The 20,012-nt window shown below is 37.6% G+C and overlaps 1 protein-coding gene across 1 annotated transcript in view; it reads left to right on the forward strand.

The window, feature by feature from the left end:
* The window catches only part of PKHD1 (PKHD1 ciliary IPT domain containing fibrocystin/polyductin), a 499,554-nt gene that overhangs the window by 349,162 nt on the left and 130,380 nt on the right, over window positions 1-20,012 (forward strand). Inside the window, exons 56-60 of the mRNA XM_021665443.2 lie at window positions 3,626-3,780; window positions 5,219-5,371; window positions 9,902-10,780; window positions 11,680-11,848; window positions 14,065-14,222. Coding sequence (XP_021521118.2) covers window positions 3,626-3,780; window positions 5,219-5,371; window positions 9,902-10,780; window positions 11,680-11,848; window positions 14,065-14,222 — 1,514 coding nt within the window. The remainder of the gene's footprint in view (window positions 1-3,625; window positions 3,781-5,218; window positions 5,372-9,901; window positions 10,781-11,679; window positions 11,849-14,064; window positions 14,223-20,012) is intronic.

Below are 20,012 nucleotides of genomic sequence, written 5' to 3' on the forward strand. Positions count from 1 at the left end.
CTATATTCTGGCATTTCTCCCCTTGTTATCCCTCCTCAACCTCCCTCCCCATCAACTGTCCCACCTCTATTCCCCCATATAGACCCCAGTGTGTCATGCTCCCCTCCCTGTGTCCATGAGTTCTCATTGTTCAACACCTGCCTATGAGTGAGAACATGCGGTGTTTGATTTTCTGTTCTTTTGTCAGTCTGCTGAGAATGATGTCTTCCAGATTCATCCATGTCCCCACAAAGGACATGAACTTGTCATTTTTTATGGCTGTATAGTATTCCATGGTGTATATGTGCCACATTTTCCTTGTCCAGTCTATCATCAATGGGCATTTGGGTTGGTTCCCTTTCTTTGCTATTGTAAACAGTGCCACAATGAACATATGTGTGTATGTGTCTTTGTAATAGAATGATTTATAATCCTTTGGACATATACCCAGTAATGGGATTGCTGGGTCAAATGGAATTTCTATTTCTAGGTCCTTGAAGAATCACCACACTGTCTTCCACAATGGTTGAACTAATTTACATTCCCATCAACAGTGTAAAAGTGTTCCTATTTCTTCACATCCTTTCCAGCATCTGTTGTCTTCAGATTTTTTAATAATCGATATTCTAACTGGTGTGAGATGGTATCTCAATGTGGTTTTGATTTGCATTTCTCTAATGACCAGTGGCGTTGAACGTTTTTTCATATGTTTGTTGGTCTCATATATGTCTTCTTTTAGAAAGTGTCTGTTCGTGTACTTTGCCCATTTTTGAATGGGTTTGTTTGTTTTTTCCTTGTAAATCTGTTTTAGTTCTTTGTAGATTCTGGATATTAGCCATTTGTCAGATGGGTAGATTGCAAAAATTTTTTCCCATTCTGTTGGTTGCCGGTTCACTCTAATGATTGTTTCTTTTGCTGTGCTGAAGTTCTGGAGTTTAATTAGGTCCCATTTGTCTATTTTGGTTTTTGTTGCCAATGTTTTTGGTGTTTTAGTCATGAAGTCCCTGCCTATGCCTATGTCCTGAATGCTTTTGTCTAGGTTTTCTTTAGGGTTTTTATGGTGTTAGATCTTATGTTTAAGTCATTAATCTATCTGGAGTGAATTTTAGTGTAAGTTGTCAGGAAGGGGTCCAGTTTCTGCTTTCTGCACATGGCTAGCCAGTTTTCCCAACACCATTTATGAAACAGGGAATCCTTTCCCCATTGCTTGTTTTTGTCAGGTTTGTCAAAGATCAGATGGTTGTAGATGTGTGGCATTGCCCCAAGGCCTCTGTTCTGTTCCATTGGTCTATATCTCTGTTTTTGTACCAGTACCATGCTGTTTTGATTACTGTAGCCTTGTAGTATAGTTTGAAGTCAGGTAGCCTCTGTTCTGTTCCATTGGTCTACATCTCTGTTTTGGTACCAGTACCATGCTGTTTTGACTCCTGTAGCCTTGTAGTATAGTTTGAAATCAGGTAGTGTGATACCTCCAGCTTTGTTCTTTTTGCTTAGAATTGTCTTGGCTATGCAGGCTCTCTTTTGGTTCCATATGAAGTTTAAAGTGGTTTTTTCCAGTTCTGTGAAGAAGGTCATAGGTAGCTTGATGGGGATAGTGTTGAATCTATAAATTACTTTGGGCAGTATGGCCATTTTCACAATATTGATTCTTCCTAACCATGAGCATGGAACGTTTTTCCATGTTTGTGTCTTCTCTTATTTCCTTGAGCAGTCATTTGTAGTTCTCCTTGAAGAGATCCTTTACATCCTTTGTTAGTTGTATTCCTAGATATTTTATTCTCTTTGTAGCAATTGTGAATGTCAGTTCGTTCTCAATTTGGCTCTCTTTAAGTCTGTTATTGGTGTATAGGAATGCTTGTGATTTCTGCACATTGATTTTGTGTCCTGAGAGTTTGTTGAAGTTGCTTATCAGTTTATGGAGATTTTGGGCTGAGATGATGGGGTCTTCGAAATCAATACATCATGAACAAAATTTATTGTAATTCATTGCTCTTCCACAAGGTACTTTAAAAATGACTATACAGTATTCTGTTGTATGAATCATAGACTTCTTATTTCATAGATTATGCAATGTAGTATTCTTTTTCTAATACAATTTAGCATCCGAAGAACTAAAAATGAGACAGGGAAAGTGAGATAATTTACTGGAAAAAACACTGGACTTAAATGGTAGTCTTCCTTTGTCCTAATTCAATCTCTGGCTCCATTTATTTATCTAGTCTTACATTTTGTTATTTAATCTATTTGGGACTTAGTTTCTCTGCCTTTCAAAGCTGGTGTTGCTTAAATAGTCTGTAACTGAGAGTTTTCTAGGAAGTCATAGCAAATCAGGAACAGAGTTAAGACTCTAAATTCCTTCATTAAAAGTTGCATCAACTGATAATAGTCTTTTTTCTTCTCTATGACTCTTTCTCTCTCCAACCTTAGGTACATAGATTTGAATTAATTCTAATCTTTGGTTTATTAGACTCATACATTATCTTATAAATAATCATGTTTAATTTATATTTCTTTTTGGGGGCTTAATACTACATATTAAATATCTGTTAATCTTTCACCCATACAGTAGACTTTTTAAAGATATGTGCTAGGCAAAATTTAAGTTATATATTTCAATACAAATGATATATGTTTTATTTATCTTTATGTCTCTAGCATCTAGTATAGTGTTTGGTGCATAAGATTTGCTCAGTCAATAGAGATTGCATGATCAAATGCCCTGCACAGTGACACTGTTGTCTCAATGAACATTTTCTGGTAAAGGAGACTCTTTATCAAAGCTTCCTAAACTTTGGGCATTAGCTAATGAGGCAGGAGATAAAATTTATGGTGTTGAAGTTGGTAGTGACTATGAAGAGAATAAAGCAGTCATATTCACTAGGAAAAGCTAGGCGGCAGTGAAAGACTGAACAGAAACTGCATTAAATGTGTGTTTTTAAGAACACCAAAAATGAACAAAACCCTCATTGTTTCATAATGCGACAAAAAAGAAGGGAGAAATTTCAAATATAGCACTTTTCAGATGAGGATAGGAAGCTGAGGAGTGAAGTGACTTCTCAAGATCACAGCTACTAAGTACAACTACAGTGTGACACCTCTACAAGTCATACTTATCTCTGTCTCACCATGAAGATGAGAGTTGTAATGCGTGAAGAAAAGTTGTCCAAAATGTCCAAAGTTGTCGAAAAATGGCATTATATTTCTTCGGAAAATTAGAGAAAAGATCTCTTCTGAAATGCTTTTATTATTGTTTTATTATTTAATCTATTCCCTAATTCAGAAGGAAGGTTGCTGTTATAGAAAGTGAAGTCTACATGTAGTTCTACATGTCTACCACATGTAGACAGGTATGCCAAACTCTGGAACTTTTATTGTTTTTTATTCCTTTGCCTTATTTCAGGGATCATGGAATATCTTTGCTGTCCCTGTAACATATACACTTGTAAGCCAGAAAAGTGACTCCATTAGCATTAAACTGTTTGCAAAAGCCTTTTTCCACTGTCATGTCTTATTTCTATTTCAGTTTCTCTGGTGGGATATGTTTGGCCACAGTGGATTTCCTTTTCTTGCTCTGGAGTTAATATATGATTTGTGCTGCACTGTTAGTATATCCACTGTTAGTATATCCATTTTTATGCTGTTACAGACTCATACTAGAGGATGCAGTGGATTGGCGCCCCCACGACAAAATTGTCCTTACCTCATCTTCTTATGAGCCTCATGAAACAGAGGTCCTCACTGTGAAAGAAGTCAAAGGCCATTATGTGAGGATCAATGAACGGCTCAAGCACCGACACATTGGTAAGCCTTTGGTTTGCTGGTTAAGGGACGTGAATGAGCCAGGAAGACCATGATTGGCAACCTGGTTGGGGACCTTGGATCTGACTTCCATTCAGAGGGGAAAAATAATGCCTTCCAGCTGCCCTAGACTCATGCTAGATGGCCTTATCTCTATTCCTTCATTGATTTTATTGTTTTATTTTAAAAGAATGCTTGGATGTTATACAAATACACACATACACATGGACTCACATTTTGCTTTGTATTTTTAATGGCAAATCTAAGAGCAGAGGATTAAGAATCTTGTTCAATGTCACTGGGCAGTTTTCTGACTAAAGCCAGAATAAAACTTATGGGCACTCTTTCCAGTTTATTTCCTGGCACATTGAGTTACAATCCCTTAGAATATAATAGTTACTGTAAATAATGATTTTATTTTCCATACTTAGAAATGTGTCCTTCCTGACGTGACGTACATTTATGTACTAACTACTACTATTACTATTACTGCAAAAATGAAAGAAAAAAGCCCAGACCTTTTTTTAAAGAAAGAAAGATACCAAATATTTTTATACATAATACACAGTTAAAATGTACTGCATGTAAATAATAAATCACAATAATCTTCCTGATTCAGTCTAATAAATCTAACCCAGGAGATATAGCTAATCAGTAATAAATTGTGGAAATAAAGGGGATGGAGAATGTCTTTTTGTCTCTGATATGTGAGAGGCAAATTCACGCTTTCACCAGGAATGTCTAAAGCTATGTCTAAATCATAGTTCCCAGGATGATTTCTTTTTTAATAAGTGGAAAAGAAAAAAAGAAATCTTCAGCAATGATTTCAGTAAGAGAGAAGGTGAAATGCAAATGGTAGACAGTGAAACACTAGCAAGATACTTAGTTCCCACTGCTATAGAAGCTGTTCAGGCGGTGATGAGTGAAAGATCCACCATGAGAAGATGCTGCTGCTGCTGCTGCCTGGTGCTGCTTCTCACTTTCCTTTTACTCTTATACATAGCTGCTTTTGCTCTGTCACTGCCTCAGTTGATCTGGGATTCCTCACTCTCATGAAAGAGGTCCATGGACAATGTACAACCCAACACTGGAGTTTCACACTGACCTATTTAAGGAGGGAGGTTGGGGACCCCACTAATTGGACAGGTTTGTCCTGACTTCTCTGAACCAGTGACCTGTCCCAGTACCCACAGCTATTAAGCAGAAATGAATTCTTGCTCAAACACTCTCACTCTGATCCCAAAGAGGGAAAAGTGAATGGGTTATTTTATTTCTCAGCTGACCTTTGTGGAGAATGCCCGAGGAAAAGCAGACCTTAATGTTGGTAGAACTTCCGAGGGGAAAGCATGTTTTCATTTCTCAGGTTTGCTGGGTCCCCAGCTAGTGATTTTTGAAATAGATTTTTAAAGTTTTTTTTTTCCCTCAACTCCTATTGCCCCAGGAAGTGTCCATGTCATGGAGGATGGCCGACACATTCATTTGGCTGCTGAAGTTGGGCTGTTGACCCGAAATATACAAATTCAGCCTGACATATCATGTAAGGGGAGACTACTTGTGGGGTCCTTCAGAAAGTCCAGCCAAGAAGAATTTTCAGGTAAATGAAATTTTAAGTAACTAGGCATTACCTGTTGGAGCCTATTCATCTGGGACACCCAGAAATCCCAACTGTGAGAATTTTCATTTATAAAACAAAATGTTCAAATGAGATAGTTCCTTTGTGCTTGGAGAAGCCATGAATTTTAAGTCCTAATCTGTGCTTAATTATCAGTGTGATGTTAAAATAATATACTAGCGATCAGCACATATGCACATTTTACCTCAAAGAAAACATCTTCAGCAGATGTGAAATTTCCTCTGCTTTGAAATTATAGATGATTTAATGACCACTTCAGTTTTATCTCTTTCCTGAATTTCTATTACTCTTTCCCAGTAGCATGCTATATCTGATGGCAGGCATTAGTTCATGCTATAAATTAATAGCATAAATTTAAATAAAAATGATTTCCATATTTTAGACTGCTTTAAGGATCAGTTCAATCTTTCTTGTTTCTTTCAAGTTTTAGCCCTTTTGGAAAGCTGCAAAATCATTTGATTAGGACCTCATTTCTTAAACTCGTGTTCCTTAAACATTATTCCAAAGTTCTTTCCTGATCAAATAGTTTGGCTGTCACTGTAGCTCCAACTTAGAAAATCATGGTATACAAGAATATATAAAGGCCTGGGGAAGGCTGAGAATAAAGGATCTAACCACTTCCAAATGTATTCAGTATGGAACACTCTTTGTTGACACAACTATTTCACCAGTTTTGTAAAGGGCAGTGTTTGGACCTTATATCAAACATTTAAGATTTCTAGTTAACATAACAAGCTCTGTCTCCATAAGCTGTAGCTCCACGGGTTCTTGTCAGTGGTGATTTCTGCTCCCTACCCAGGTGACATTTGGGAATATGTGGAGACATTTTTACTTGTCACAACTTGAGGGAGCTCTGGCATCTATGGGTAGGGCCAAACATCTGGCACGTGCAGGACAGCCACTCACAGGAAAGGAGTATCTGCCAGAAACATCAACAGTGTTGAGGTTGGGAACCCTGTTCCAGATGACGGAGACAAAGGCTGGGTTTTGATTTTGTAAAAAGAGACCATTCTAAGGTTGATGAAGATGGGGAATCAGGAAAGAGAGAGCAAGATAAGGCCCCAGTCAACTGAAACTACAGGGCAAGCTGGAGCATGGCCTCAGGAACAGGACAGAAGGCCAGTTCTTACAGCTGAGCACCAAGCCAGAGCAGAACCAGTGGCAAGACTGACCTGATCCTAAATCTCTGGCAAAGCTGATCCTTAAATCGTGTCTGGGGGAAGGGAAGCAGAAACTCTATTTTGTGCTTCCTACGTACCAGAAACGGTGCTGGTTTTCACACAGTAAAAATTATATCTTATTTAGTCCTAAAATCCTCATGAGAGAATTTTATATTCCTATTACGGGAAATAGAGTCTATAGTACATTCACCTATTTATTTATGTAGCTCCTTCATTAGCTTATAAACTCCTTGAGGTTACGAATAGGCCTTTCATCTGTTTTCCTAGTATGGTAACTGCTGTATATCAGGTGCTTAATAAATATAAGCGAAAAATATAAATGAAGAGTAAGGAAAGTCATTCAACTAGTAAGTGGTAGAATCAAGCCTGGCTCTTGTTAAATAAACTTTTAATTTTATAATAATTTTAGATTTATAGAAAAGCTGCAAAGATAGTATAGAGAGATGCTGTATACCTTTCGCTCAATTTTCTTCCATTAATAGCAGATGTAATACTAGTATATTTGTCAAAATGAAGACGATACCGTTAACATTGGTACATTACTATGAACTAAACTCAAGACATTCTTCAAATTTTACCAGTTTTTTCTTATTTCTGTTCCATAATTCAATTTAGGTTTATATACTGCATTAAAAACCCTTGCATTTTTCTGTAATATAGTCCAGAGCATGCATAAGATGGGATCTGCAGGTGTATGTCAGGGATGCCAGATGTAGGTAGTGATTTGTTATAGAGCAGAAAAGCAGGTCAAGACTTACGAGTTCTGCTTTTATATTGGAGGGCTCTATCATTCTTCTCTTCCTGAATGGTACCCAACAAGTTGTACTTAACTGGCTAGAATATTTTTTCAGTAGTGGATTTCTAAAGAAAAAATAGGAAAATAGTTTTGAACAAACTAATTGCATTATTCAGGCTGGCCACCACGCCTATAATCCCAGCACTTTGGGAGGCTGAAGTGGGCGGATCACTTGAGGTTAGGAGTTCAAAACCAGCTTGGCCAACATGGTGAAACCCTGTCTCTACTAATAATATAAAAATTAGCCAAGCATGGTGGCATACACCTGTAGTCCAAGTAACTTGGGAGACTGAAGTGGGAGGATAACTTGTACACTGGAGATGGAGGTTGCAGTGAGCTGAGATTGCGCCATGCGCTCCAGCCTGGCAACAGAGTGAGACTTTGTCTCAAAAAATTTTGCTTAATTCTTTAATTAAATGCTGAAGACATTTTAAGTCTTTACTGTTGATTAATTTTCAGTCATTGGTTAATGTGCACACAAGTTAAAAGACCTTGTAGAGTTTAAAACTATGAATCAAATCCATGCAAGTATAAGACATTAAAAAACCCAATAATTAAAATAATCTTGAGAGCTTCTGATAATTGAACACGTGGAGCTTCCTAGACTAAGGTAGTGGGCCTGGGGAGGGCATGGGAGCTGCATGCGCTTCCCTCATGCCGTGCCCTACACATCTCTTTATCTATCTCCCTTGAAATATCCTTTATAAAAAACCTTGGAAATAACAATAATACTGACATGTTGCCTTGAAAGAGATTCTAAAATCATCTCAAATGCTAAAAATAAGCTGCTTATTTATGGACTTATACCTGCATTTGGTGTTCTTTGTGCCAAAGTTCTATGGAGCAGGTTTGGCAGCCCTTTCAGCTATGTGCTATTGGTGAGGGGTATTGCCCAACAAATAGCTTTTGGGTGTTTTATTGTTCTGTGGCTATGTCCACACCATTTACCAATGCCTCCTCAATAGCATCCATTGAGATAGTTGGAATCTTGTTGTCTGACCACAAGGAGACATATAGGGTCTTTCCAGTAGCTTGTTCTTCTCACAAAGACTTGCTTCTTCATGGCAGCTGATTCGCAAGGGTTCTAGTTTCTCATCTCTGAAAAGGTAACAGAGAAATTGGACTTAGGCTGTACTATCTTTGAACCTTAAATACTATTATTGAAACAGTGAAATTGAAACTTCAAATGCATTGCTCCCTTCATTTTTAATGAGATCAATAACTTTATAGTTTACTTTCATTAGTACCTTAAAAAATGAAATAAAAGGAGCCAAATTTGTGACCTACATAGCAAAGGACACACAACTAATTATTGGCTGATAACTATAGCCCAGTTATCTGAATCATAATACAGAGTTGCTGCTTTTATACCACCAAGTCTTCCTCTCTTTCTAGGATGCCTGCGTGAGATCAATAGTGCAGCTTCTCATCCAAATGCTTAAGTTTAAGTCCTAGCTTGTTAGTTAACTTTTCTCTGCCTCAGTTTCCTTATGTATAAAATGGGGATAATAATTGCACCTACCTCATGGGATTTTTTTGAAAATTAAGAGTATACATAAATAAATGAATAAATATGAATTAGAACAGTGACTGCAAATAATGAGTATTATATGAGAGTTAAAGTTTTTAATTCACCTCATTATTATTTCATATTAATTCACCTGTATTCATGTTATTATTAATTTTACCAAGAGTATATATGCTGACTCATTGTGTTTTTAAATCAATCTACTGGCTGTATTTTATGGTGTTTTTTTTAAACAGTATCTATTTAATACAGTACAAATAAAATTACAAATGAGAGCAAATAATTCACTATTTTCTCCTGACATAAAGATATAGAAAATCTTACTATAAAAATGAAACAAAAGTGAATAAAGTGTAGCCAGGACAAAAATATGGAAAAGATTTTACAGGATCTTTAAAGTGATTTTAAAAGCATGTTATTGCTTCTACCATGTCTTAATCAGAAGCATGTATTGAATATCATGTTTCCAGACATCAGTTGGGCAGAAGGAAATTTTGCACTCCTATTCTTCTTCAGAAATGCTTAATATTCATTTGTGCAATGTGTTTGTAGGGATGACTGGCCTTCTTAAGTGCTGTCAGTGAGATGCTGAGAAGGAGTTTTGACATTAAGGTGAAGGGACAGAAATTCAGAATCTCTTTATTCTTACCTAATTCTTTGACTTGGCCCCAAGACAAATGCACAGAATCTTTAAACTTAGCCATGCCCATCTCCAAAGTTTGTCTCTTTCCTATTTCTCCTCTCATCTTTCCCCGTCCTATCAACAGACTCTTCGGACTGCACATGAAATTCAGGCATTAATGTGATACTTGTAATGATTCCTACATTTTTAGTTGAGAATCTATGATGTGAAATATAATGTTGGTGTTGAGAATAAAGTTACATTTTCATTAAGAATCTTCATATCTTAATGTCCTAAAATGGGCCATTCTTCAGCTTTTTGTGGGGAAGAAGAAACTACCTGATGACATGCATTTTATTTGTAGGTGTCCTTCAACTTCTTAACGTGGAAATTCGGAACTTTGGGTCGTCACTTTACTCATCTGTCGAATTCAGTAATGTGTCAACAGGATCCTGGATCATCTCATCTACTCTGCACCAGAGCTGTGGTGGGGGCATTCATGCAGCTGCTAGTCACGGAGTACGTTTGAATGACAATATCGTGTTTGGCACGGTTGGCCATGGCATCGATTTAGAGGGTCAGGCCTATTCTCTCACTAATAACCTTGTGGTTCTGATGACACAGCCAGCGTGGTCCAACATTTGGGTGGCAGGAATCAAAGTGAACCAAGTAAAGGACATCAACCTCCATGGCAACGTTGTGGCAGGATCAGAGAGACTTGGCTTTCACATCCGAGGCTACAAATGCTCCTCTTGTGAGGTGCTTTGGTCTGACAACGTGGCCCACTCAAGTCTTCATGGCCTTCATCTCTATAAGGAAAGTGGACTCGACAACTGTACCAGAACCTCTGGCTTCTTGGCTTTCAAGAACTTTGACTATGGTGCCATGTTACATGTAGAGAACAGTGTAGAGATAGAGAACATTACCCTGGTAGACAATACTATTGGTCTTTTGGCAGTAGTGTATGTATTTTCTGCTCCACAAAACTCCATTAAAAACGTGCAGATTGTGCTTAGGAATTCAGTCATTGTCGCCACCAGCTCTTCTTTTGACTGCCTTCAGGACAAAGTGAAGCCTCACTCGGCTAACTTGACATCATCAGATAGAGCTCCTTCCAATCCAAGGGGAGGTCGAATTGGTATTCTGTGGCCTGTATTCACCTCAGAACCAAATCAATGGCCTCAGGAGCCATGGCACAAAGTGAGGAATGACCGTTCGATTTCAGGAATCATGAAGCTTCAAGGTAGGATGTTTTATTTTATCTGGGCAATGCCATTTCATCCATCCATGCATAGAATGTTTAATAGCATTCTGAAATTTTATCAGCAAAAAGGTACATTGTAGTCTAGTGCTTGCTGTCCAACAAACAGCCTGCTGGGTATTGATAGCCACAATGGTAGTTTATAATTTCTTACAAAAGTAACTGCTGTATACACATTGAAGAGCTTTCACATCAACTATTTTTTTTAAATAAAAACATTTAAAATTTGAATATAATGAGATGGGATCTTACTATCTTGACAGGCTGGTCTCAAACTCCTGGCCTTAGCAATCCTCCCATCTCAGCCTCCCAAAGTGTTGGGATTACAGGCATTAGCTGCCATGCCTGGCCAACACAGCAGTTATTTAACTTGATTATATAAGAATTGTCTTGGGTAGGTGTTATTTTTCCTATTATAGAAGTGAGGAAATTGAAATGCAGAAGTTGTGTCTCATTCAAAGTTGCTCAGTAGTTGGTTGAGCAGCTAGGGTTAAAGTAAAACTTATGACACAATTTGCGGACTTCATCTTCTGTTAGATCTTTTGTACCATTGTGATCTCTCCCCTGTCACTTAGTCCATCGGAGAGTTGGTTTATCTTTCTGTAAAATGAATGGATTTTGATTAAGCCTCAAATGAAAAGCCTTCTTGCTCTTAAGGCTTTCATATATTGAAGTATTCTTCTCTGTTGCATACAATGTCCATGTATTGAAGAACTACAGATATTTTATATCAAGATTTATGTAAACTCCTAAAACTATCCTGGATAGCTTAAACTAACTTGGGATATACATTATTATAACAATGTTTAGTTGTGTATTTCATGTTTATGGCTGGTGGTTTACATTATATAAAGTTATGATATATATTTTTAAAATTTCAGATGTTACCTTTTCTGGTTTTGTGAAGAGTTGCTATAGTGATGACCTGGATGTCTGCATTCTACCAAATGCAGAAAACACTGGAATCATGCACCCAATAACAGCAGAGAGGACTAGGATGCTAAAGATGAAAGATAAAAACAAGTTCTACTTTTCTCCATTACAACCCAGGTATAATTTTTAGTATTTATAATAACCCATATTTATGAAGTACTTAGCAGTTCTTCAAATCCCTAAACATGTTTTTAAAAAGAATAAAATCATCAAAGAAATAGAAATGAGTCTTAGAATGGTAAGGTATATTAACTTAATGACTCCAATTCTTTACCCCTCCTATATTCATGCCTTGTGATATGTGATTTTTAAAATATCTTTCACTAAAGAGGCAGAGGCTATTTCTCTCCCCTTTAAATATGGACTCAGCCATGTGACTTTCTTTAGGTAACGAAAGGGACAGAAGTAATAAAGTGCAAGTTTTATTGTTTTGTCTTAATTAGAGAGAATTCTTTGGGATGTTTTCAATCTCGCTGGTCATAAATTGACCCTAATTCTTTACACTTCCTTGGAGTAAAGTGTCAGTGGTCTTCAGAAGGAGGCCTTGGGAGTCTTCTGTGCAGGGACTAGTAGATAGAAGATTATGTCTGCTGACAGGAATCTCTGAACTGAATGATGAGGTCTAGCAGATATTGGGATTCAGGGTGTAAAGACTGTTTTCTGACATATGATCTAAGAGTTTTATTCAAATATGTGAAAACTAGATAGTATTTTTTTTTCTTTTTTTTCTTTTTTGCCATGAAAGAGAGTAGAAAGTTAGAAGCAGGAATAATGAGTTACTTTTTCTTTCCTACAACACTGGGCAAACTCCTTTAGTTGATGGAAAAAAAAAAAAAACAACTAAAGAAACCACCCTAATTAGAGCATTCATGTGTTTGGCCTAGCACCAGTCTCTTTTTGATGCCCATTCCTGAATCATTATAGGTAGCTAAACATGATTAGGTAGGCAATTTGTGTTATTATGTCATTTTTAAAAATTTACTATGAATTTTCCTTATGTCCATGTCTTACCCTTGGGCTGAAATAGTTGTAAAGTTACATGTCTTTGTGCTGGAATAATGAGGTACCACAGACTGGATAATTTTTGAAGAACAGAAATTTATTTATTTTATTTTTTGAGATGGGGTCTTACTCTGTTGCCCAAGCTGAAATGCAATTGCACAATCATGGCTAACTGCAGCCTTGACCTCCTGGGCTCAAGTGATCCTCCTGCCTCAGCCTCCCAAAGTTTTCGGATTACAGGCATGAGCCACTGTACCTTGCCATAAATTTATTTCTTATAGTCCTGGAGGCTGGGGAGTCCAAGATCAAACACTGGCATAATTGGTGTCTGGTGAAGGTTTCTCTCTGCTTCCAAGATGGTGCCTTGGTGGTGCATCCTCCAGAAGGGAGAGCTGTGCTCTCACATGGGAGAAGAAATGGAAGGGCAAGAGAGCACTCTCTTCATCCTCAAGTCCTTTTATAAGGGCGTTATCTCATTCATGAGGGCTGAGTCCTCATGACTTTATCACCTCCCAAAGGCTACACTTCTTAATACTGTTCTATTAAGGATTAAGTTTCAAGATGAATTTTGAAAGGATCATCATTCAATCATAGTACTATGTGATATTAACATCTTAATCTTTGTACTGACAATACTCAATCTTTTTACTGAAAATTCTTGATATACAATAATTAGATTATTACTAATAGTATTTTAAAGTATTAGATTAGGGGAAATAAAATAAGTTCTCTATAACTCAATGTTATAATTATCTGTTAATTGTTTATGTAGCCCACTTGACTCTAAATTCTGAAAGTGCAGGTGCCATGTCCGTCTTTATCAACATTATGTTACCCAACCTGTGATTTGTAGGTTGAACAATAGATATTTGTTCAATGGGAATATCTATTTTTCTTTGTATATAGCATAAATATAATTGATATGTGTATAATAATAATTATACACATATCAATTTATTTTATAATTTATTATTTTGTAAAAATGAATATATACAAAACTCTGAAGTTTCTAAAAATAATTATAATATGTTCAGTAAAGAGAGTTAGGAACATTTTATTGTATCTTGCTTCTTGAAAAATCAGCAATCTATTTAAAGATTACATATTAAGATATCCAAAATATTTGATTAGTAAGAATGTCTTTCTTCTTGACCATATAACTGGGAAATAAATTATTTTATAAAGAGTTTTATTTTATATCTATGTGACACATTATCAATAATTAAAAAATCTGTTGAATTTATTTTATACAACATTAGCACTACCAATATATATTTTCTTCTTGCTGCTTATCATGAAATGAGAGAGTTGCTTTTTGACTGTCTTCACAGGAAAGATTTAGGAAAAGTAGTCTGCCCTGAGTTAGACTGTGCAAGTCCGAGAAAGTATCTCTTCAAGGATCTGGATGGGAGAGCCCTGGGTCTGCCTCCACCAGTTTCTGTATTTCCTAAAACAGAGGCAGAATGGACTGCATCCTTCTTCAATGCAGGTAAGCTATATCTGAACGCAATGCCTGTGGTAGAGGCAAGGGTGCTTGTGAAGTAGCTGGTTTTGCTGTGCTCATTGAGAATGAAATGTACTGGTGAATACCTAAATTCTAGAGTTGAAGTCTGTGCTAATCTGCTGCCAATTCACCTGTATTACAGGAATGCTAAGTCATTACGTGATCTCACAGCCTAACTGCTGTGCCTTCTGAGATTGCCTGTGTCTATGTCAAAAGTGCAGATTCTCAATGCCTAGCTCTGTGCACAGCTGGACGGACAATGCTCTCCCAGCTCGGGCACTTGGGCCTGAAGCAGTCATCATGCTCAGTGTTTCACAATGATCTGCCATGGAACCAGCTCCTTTGTCTTTGAGCTTACCTTTCTTTTCTGTCAGGACTTAAAGTGCTCGCTCAATGGTAGGGTAAATGTCATGTGGTTTGTCTCTTTTTCTCCATTTTCCAACGTCGTCCAAACAGGGCTGTGCTCCATACTTCTTCCTCTTCTTGCTTATGCAAACAAGCAAGCAAGAGTTTTTATGGCTGGACCCCTGGAGAGATCCTTGTCTTTTTATTTCCACTAACAAGGTGACTTGAAACTCCCATTTGAGTTCAGCCAGAACCTGCTGCAGTCAAACATAAAGAAGTTTTTCTGTTTTCTCCCTATCTCATTAGTTGATTTTTTTTTAATATTTCTTTTTTGATCTCCCTCGTCATTTTTAAGTTATGTATGTGTGACTGTCACAAGACTATGTCCTGAGACCTTTTCCTTCGTTCTCTAATTTTGCTCCCCAGGACCAAGACTGAAATACTATCAAATGCTGATGACTTCCAATTTATATCCTCAGCCTAGACTTGGCCCTGAAATTTGGTTTAGTATATAGCCAACTGACTTGACTTGGAAAGATCATAGACATCTCAGACTCAATATGCCTCAAAAAGATTCTTGATCTCTGCTGCCATCTACCTGCTTTTTGTCTAGCTGTCCCTACCTCAGTAATTGGTGCCACCATTCATGAGACTGTTTAAGTAAAAAACCTGAGAGTTGTCCTTTATTTTTCTGTTTCCTAACCCAAATTCTCAAACTTCTCATTTCCTCCACTACTACCATTCTCATCATTCCCTCTAATACTAGCCACCATCATCTCTCACTAGCCTCATCACTGGTCTTCTTTCTTCTACTCTTGTTCTCTCTAGTCTATTCTTTGCACGATGGCCAGTGATATTTTTAGCTTTCTAGTAACTTTCCACCCATTCAGAATGAAGTACCGACTACAAGCCTATTAGTCCTGTAGCCCCTGGTTCATGCCTGCCCTCCTACCTTCTCTCTTGTGACATGCCTTTTACTTACTCATCCTGGCCTCTTATGTTTCCTTTAACATGGTAATCATATCCCTATATCAGGGCCTTTGCACTGTTTTTTTCCTCTCCTGGAATATTTTATTCTCACTTCTTTGGGAGCTAGTTCCCTCTGTTCAAATAAGTGCCCTCAGAGAAGCCATCCTTGACCACCTATCTAAAATAATCAAGAGATCATTATTCTCTAGCTCTACCATGCTTGCTTTATTTTTTGTTAGAGTCCTGTTACCTAACATTATATTATAAATGTAATTGCTTACTTGTTAATGTACTGTTTGTCCTTTTAGAACACAAACTTCATGAGGGCAGGAATTTTTATTTTGCTCACTGATGTGTATTTGGGAGGAAACAAATTTTGGTTGACTGATCGAATGAATGGATTATAGGTAACCAGCCAGAATAATTTGCTGTTTCACATCATCCAAAAGCATGCAGAATGAACTGAGGCCTTCAAGTCATTGGTTTAATAATTCATCTGTAATATGAAAGCCTAAAATGCAGATGGTTCTAGGTATCTTTTTACTTGTTTTCACTTTTCTTTCATCTGAACTGCTGCTACAGTACAATGTTTGGCATTTGGAGCTGTTTCTACATGTAATTCTTTTAATTACCATGAAATTTCATGCTTGAATATTTATACTTTCTAATATTTATTTTATGTTTTACCATATGTTGAAGGCTTATCTCTGCAATAGAGTAACAAGCTGTGGGTACTACAGTATTGGTTTTAAAGTCAGTGCCAAGTGTATGGAAATGCTGAGTAAATGTTCATTTTGATATATTGATTGCATTTGTTGAATAGAACCAGCAAATACATTTTTGCACAGAAGAATGAAGTTGAGAGACACATTTATATTGAGAAAATATGTAGGTAGCACTAAAAAGAAAGGAGTGAAAGAAAAAAAGGTAAGTGGCTATCCTCCTATTTACCCCTAGATCTACTCAAATAGCGTTCTATCATAAGTTCTCTATTGTTTTAAGAATTATTCTACCATTACAGGTGTTTATGCTATGGGGAAAACATTCCGATATGTTAAAATAAACACCTTCCTAATTGTGAGACTTTTCTGGACTTGTGCTTTTGGCGAGGACCCCATTTCTGAGGAATCCATAAGGGATGTGTATTCCAGAGTATTTGATGAAAATTACATCTTATCCTAACAGAAGGGAATACAGACTGAAGATGGTGTCTTAGTTTGGGTTGTCCTGGAAGTAGACCCTGATACAAGGTTTAGAATCCACATAGTTTAATGGGGAGTGATCCCATAAAACACCAATAGGGAAGTGAAGAAGTATAATAGGAAAAGAAATAAAGCCAATAAGGGAAGTGTTGTCAAACTGGTTACCACTGTGGAAACTGAAGCTTAAATCTAATGGGGAACTGCAGAAGACCATGGGAACATCACCCCAAATGATCCCAGCCAAGCCACAGGGTAGCTCATGTATTTATACTTCAAATTCTGGCTCCTCTGTCTTTGAGCTTATCTTTCTTTTCTGTCAGGACTTTGGGGGATGCTTTGGGCACATTAACCCTCCAGCCCTTTGGCTTTCTCTGAACACAGGTTAACTGTGCTCTTCTTTGTGACCACCAAAAACACTTTCAGAAAGAAAAAAAGAGAGAGAGAGAAATGTTAATACTAAAGTTATCAAAAAGTAAAAAAAAAAAGCTTTTTCAGAAGGAAGTCATAGGTTTTTGCAGTAGCATCCTTTAGTGTGTGAAGGTAAGTGTCAAAAATACATGGGTGTGGCATCAAAAGCAACTGTTACAAATAGAAACTCTAAAATGTCAGTCAAATTCTCCATGTTTAAATCATAAGAATGTTCTTTTTAGGTGGTTGCTTACCAGGTGGTGTAATAGGCTGTTTAGGCACAAATATGTTCTTGCTGCTGGTTGCAATGCTAGAGCATTTGATTTTTCTCAGCTCTTTACCATGGCTGTCAAACACGATTCAATGGTAAAACTCCATGAGTAATATAATATTACACACAATTTACTATCAGTGTGTGGACAAGCATGTATGTGTGTGAGTGGCTAAATGTCTGTATAGAGGTATATATGACTGACTGCCTAAACTCCTGATGTTTTAAAGCTTTATAACATTTTAAATGAGGTTGCTGTAGGTACCAACTGCAAGGATTTCCACAGTGGAATCTGCTGTTTACTGCACTAAAAATACAATCTGTGTCCTCTTGCAATGAAAGAGACAGCACATAGTAAATGGTGCCTTCCGGGTGCTGACAGGATTGCAGTGTTTTTCTTTGACTTCCAAAGTATGAGTAAATCTCTCCTTCCCTAATGCAAATTTCTTTTCGCTTTTAAACCATTTTCTCTTAGCTACTTTCCAGTTCCTGTCTACAATCTGGCAGATGAAAAAAAGCACAGATTTAATCTTAGGATAATTAATGACTATTTTGTATTTTTTCTCTTCAAGACAAGAATCTATGATCATCTTCAGAAAACCAGAGAAAGCAATGCAGTTAAGGTGAAAATGGAGACCACTGGAACCAAATTTTATATTTATTCCAAATGTCATTGAGTTTAACACATCCTTATATCCTTTCCATATTTTTTAAACATCTCTCTTCAAGCCATTTGGAGTCTGTTGCCTTTGAGGTTTATTTTTAATTTGGAAAATAACAGATTTTTTTGCCCATGTAAGTTCATACAAAAACTACTCACCCAGACAGATATCCACAGGTCCCAGCATATTGTTGTATATTCTGGCATTAGGAGCAAAAACCATCCATGTGGATCAGCTCTGAGGAACACTGTGCCAATGGGTTTTGCTATCTGTGTAATGCAGGGTGTGTAGCCAGGGGAAAAGAGAGCTGTTAATTTTGTTTTATACTTATCTGTAAGTTTGTGTTTGCAGCCAACTTTGAAAAATGTATAACAATAGAGAGCAAGACAGCTCATGCCAAACAGGTGGTCTTCTGAGAACCATTTACATTTTGTTCTGGAAAGGATTTCTTTTGATTATAGAGGCATCTGATGATCTGAACATCCAAAATCATTTAGAAGAACAAAGCATTGAAATTAATGTCCCATTTAGGTAGAATTAGACAGATACCAGAGCTTTCCATTCTGGTTCCATACCCGGTTTCTGTCTGTCCCAGACTACAAATGGATGGCATCACCTCACAGCCCGGTTCACACATGTGGGGCACCAGAAGTGTCGGGAGGAGATAGAAGGAAATCAGAGATTCAGTTTCAACAGCATTTAGCAATTTCTCAGCCATGATGAAGAAAGCAGAAGGGAGGTAAAATGAAAGCTAGCATTGCATGAGCAGCTTTTGTATGTTACATGCTGAAGTTGGCATTTTCATTGATTTGGCAAGTGTATTTTGCCTACTTTCTGTCTACCAGAGCCTCTCTAAGCATGGAAACTATAGCAATGAACAAAATGACATTCCTGCTGCCATCAAGCTTATGTTCCAGTAGGGAGAGGTACCTAAACAAATAAAAGTTCCAGAGGTACATAAACAAATAAACAACATTCCAAATAAACAAAAAGAAAATTCTGGGAGTGGTGGCTTACACCTCTAATCCCAGCACTTTGGGAGGCTGAGGCAGGTGGATCACGCGAAGTTGAGAGTTGGAGACCAGCCTGGCCAAAGTGGCGAAAATTCGTCTCTACTGAAAATACAAAAATTAGCTGGGTGTGGTGGCGCACACCTGTGATCCCAGCTACTCAGGAGGCTGAGGCATGAAAATCCTTTGAACCCGGGAGGTGGGGGTTGCAGTGAGCCAAGATGACGCCACTGTACCCCAGCCTGGTTGACAGAGTAAGACCTGTCTGTCTTTCTCTCTCTCTCTCTCTCTCTATATATATATATATAATACACATACACACAATGTATTTATGTATATATGTGTATATACATACACACACACACACACATATACACATACACACAGATACATTCCAGGAGAGATGAGAAAGATGGAAAAAATACAGTAGTGTTTTGGGCTAGAAAGGTAGTTTGAGTTGTTCATGTGTGTGTGTTTGTGTGTGTGTGTGTGTGTGTCTTGTGTGCAGGAGAATTGCTGTTTGAAATAGTTGCATCTCAAATGAGACCTGAATGTGAAGTGAGGAGTGCCTGCTCTAAGCAGAGGGAGGAGCCTTCCAGGGAGAGGGAGGGAGGGAGCAGCCAGGGTACTGTGGTCTGACCAGGATTTCGGACCACATACACCTTCAGGGCAGGTGAGTTTCCCATTCTTCACCAAGAGAGAGAGTTACCTGTCTAGTGAGGGACTCTGAGACCTGAAAGGGCCTCAGCATGTGTGAGGGGTAGGTGAAAAGGAGACCATTGTGTGAAGTTTTTGAGAGGAAGAGTGGTTGCAGGTAGACAAGAGCCAGCCTCTTTCTTGGCCAGGGTAAAAAAGGTTTGGATTTTATTTCAATTTATTTATTTAGTGTACATTTCAGATGTACAAGA

Source organism: Aotus nancymaae, unplaced genomic scaffold (genome assembly GCF_030222135.1).
Source record: "Aotus nancymaae isolate 86718 unplaced genomic scaffold, 86718_ANA_hifiasm-v0.15.2.pri h1tg000040l, whole genome shotgun sequence".
NCBI lineage: Eukaryota > Metazoa > Chordata > Mammalia > Primates > Aotidae > Aotus > Aotus nancymaae.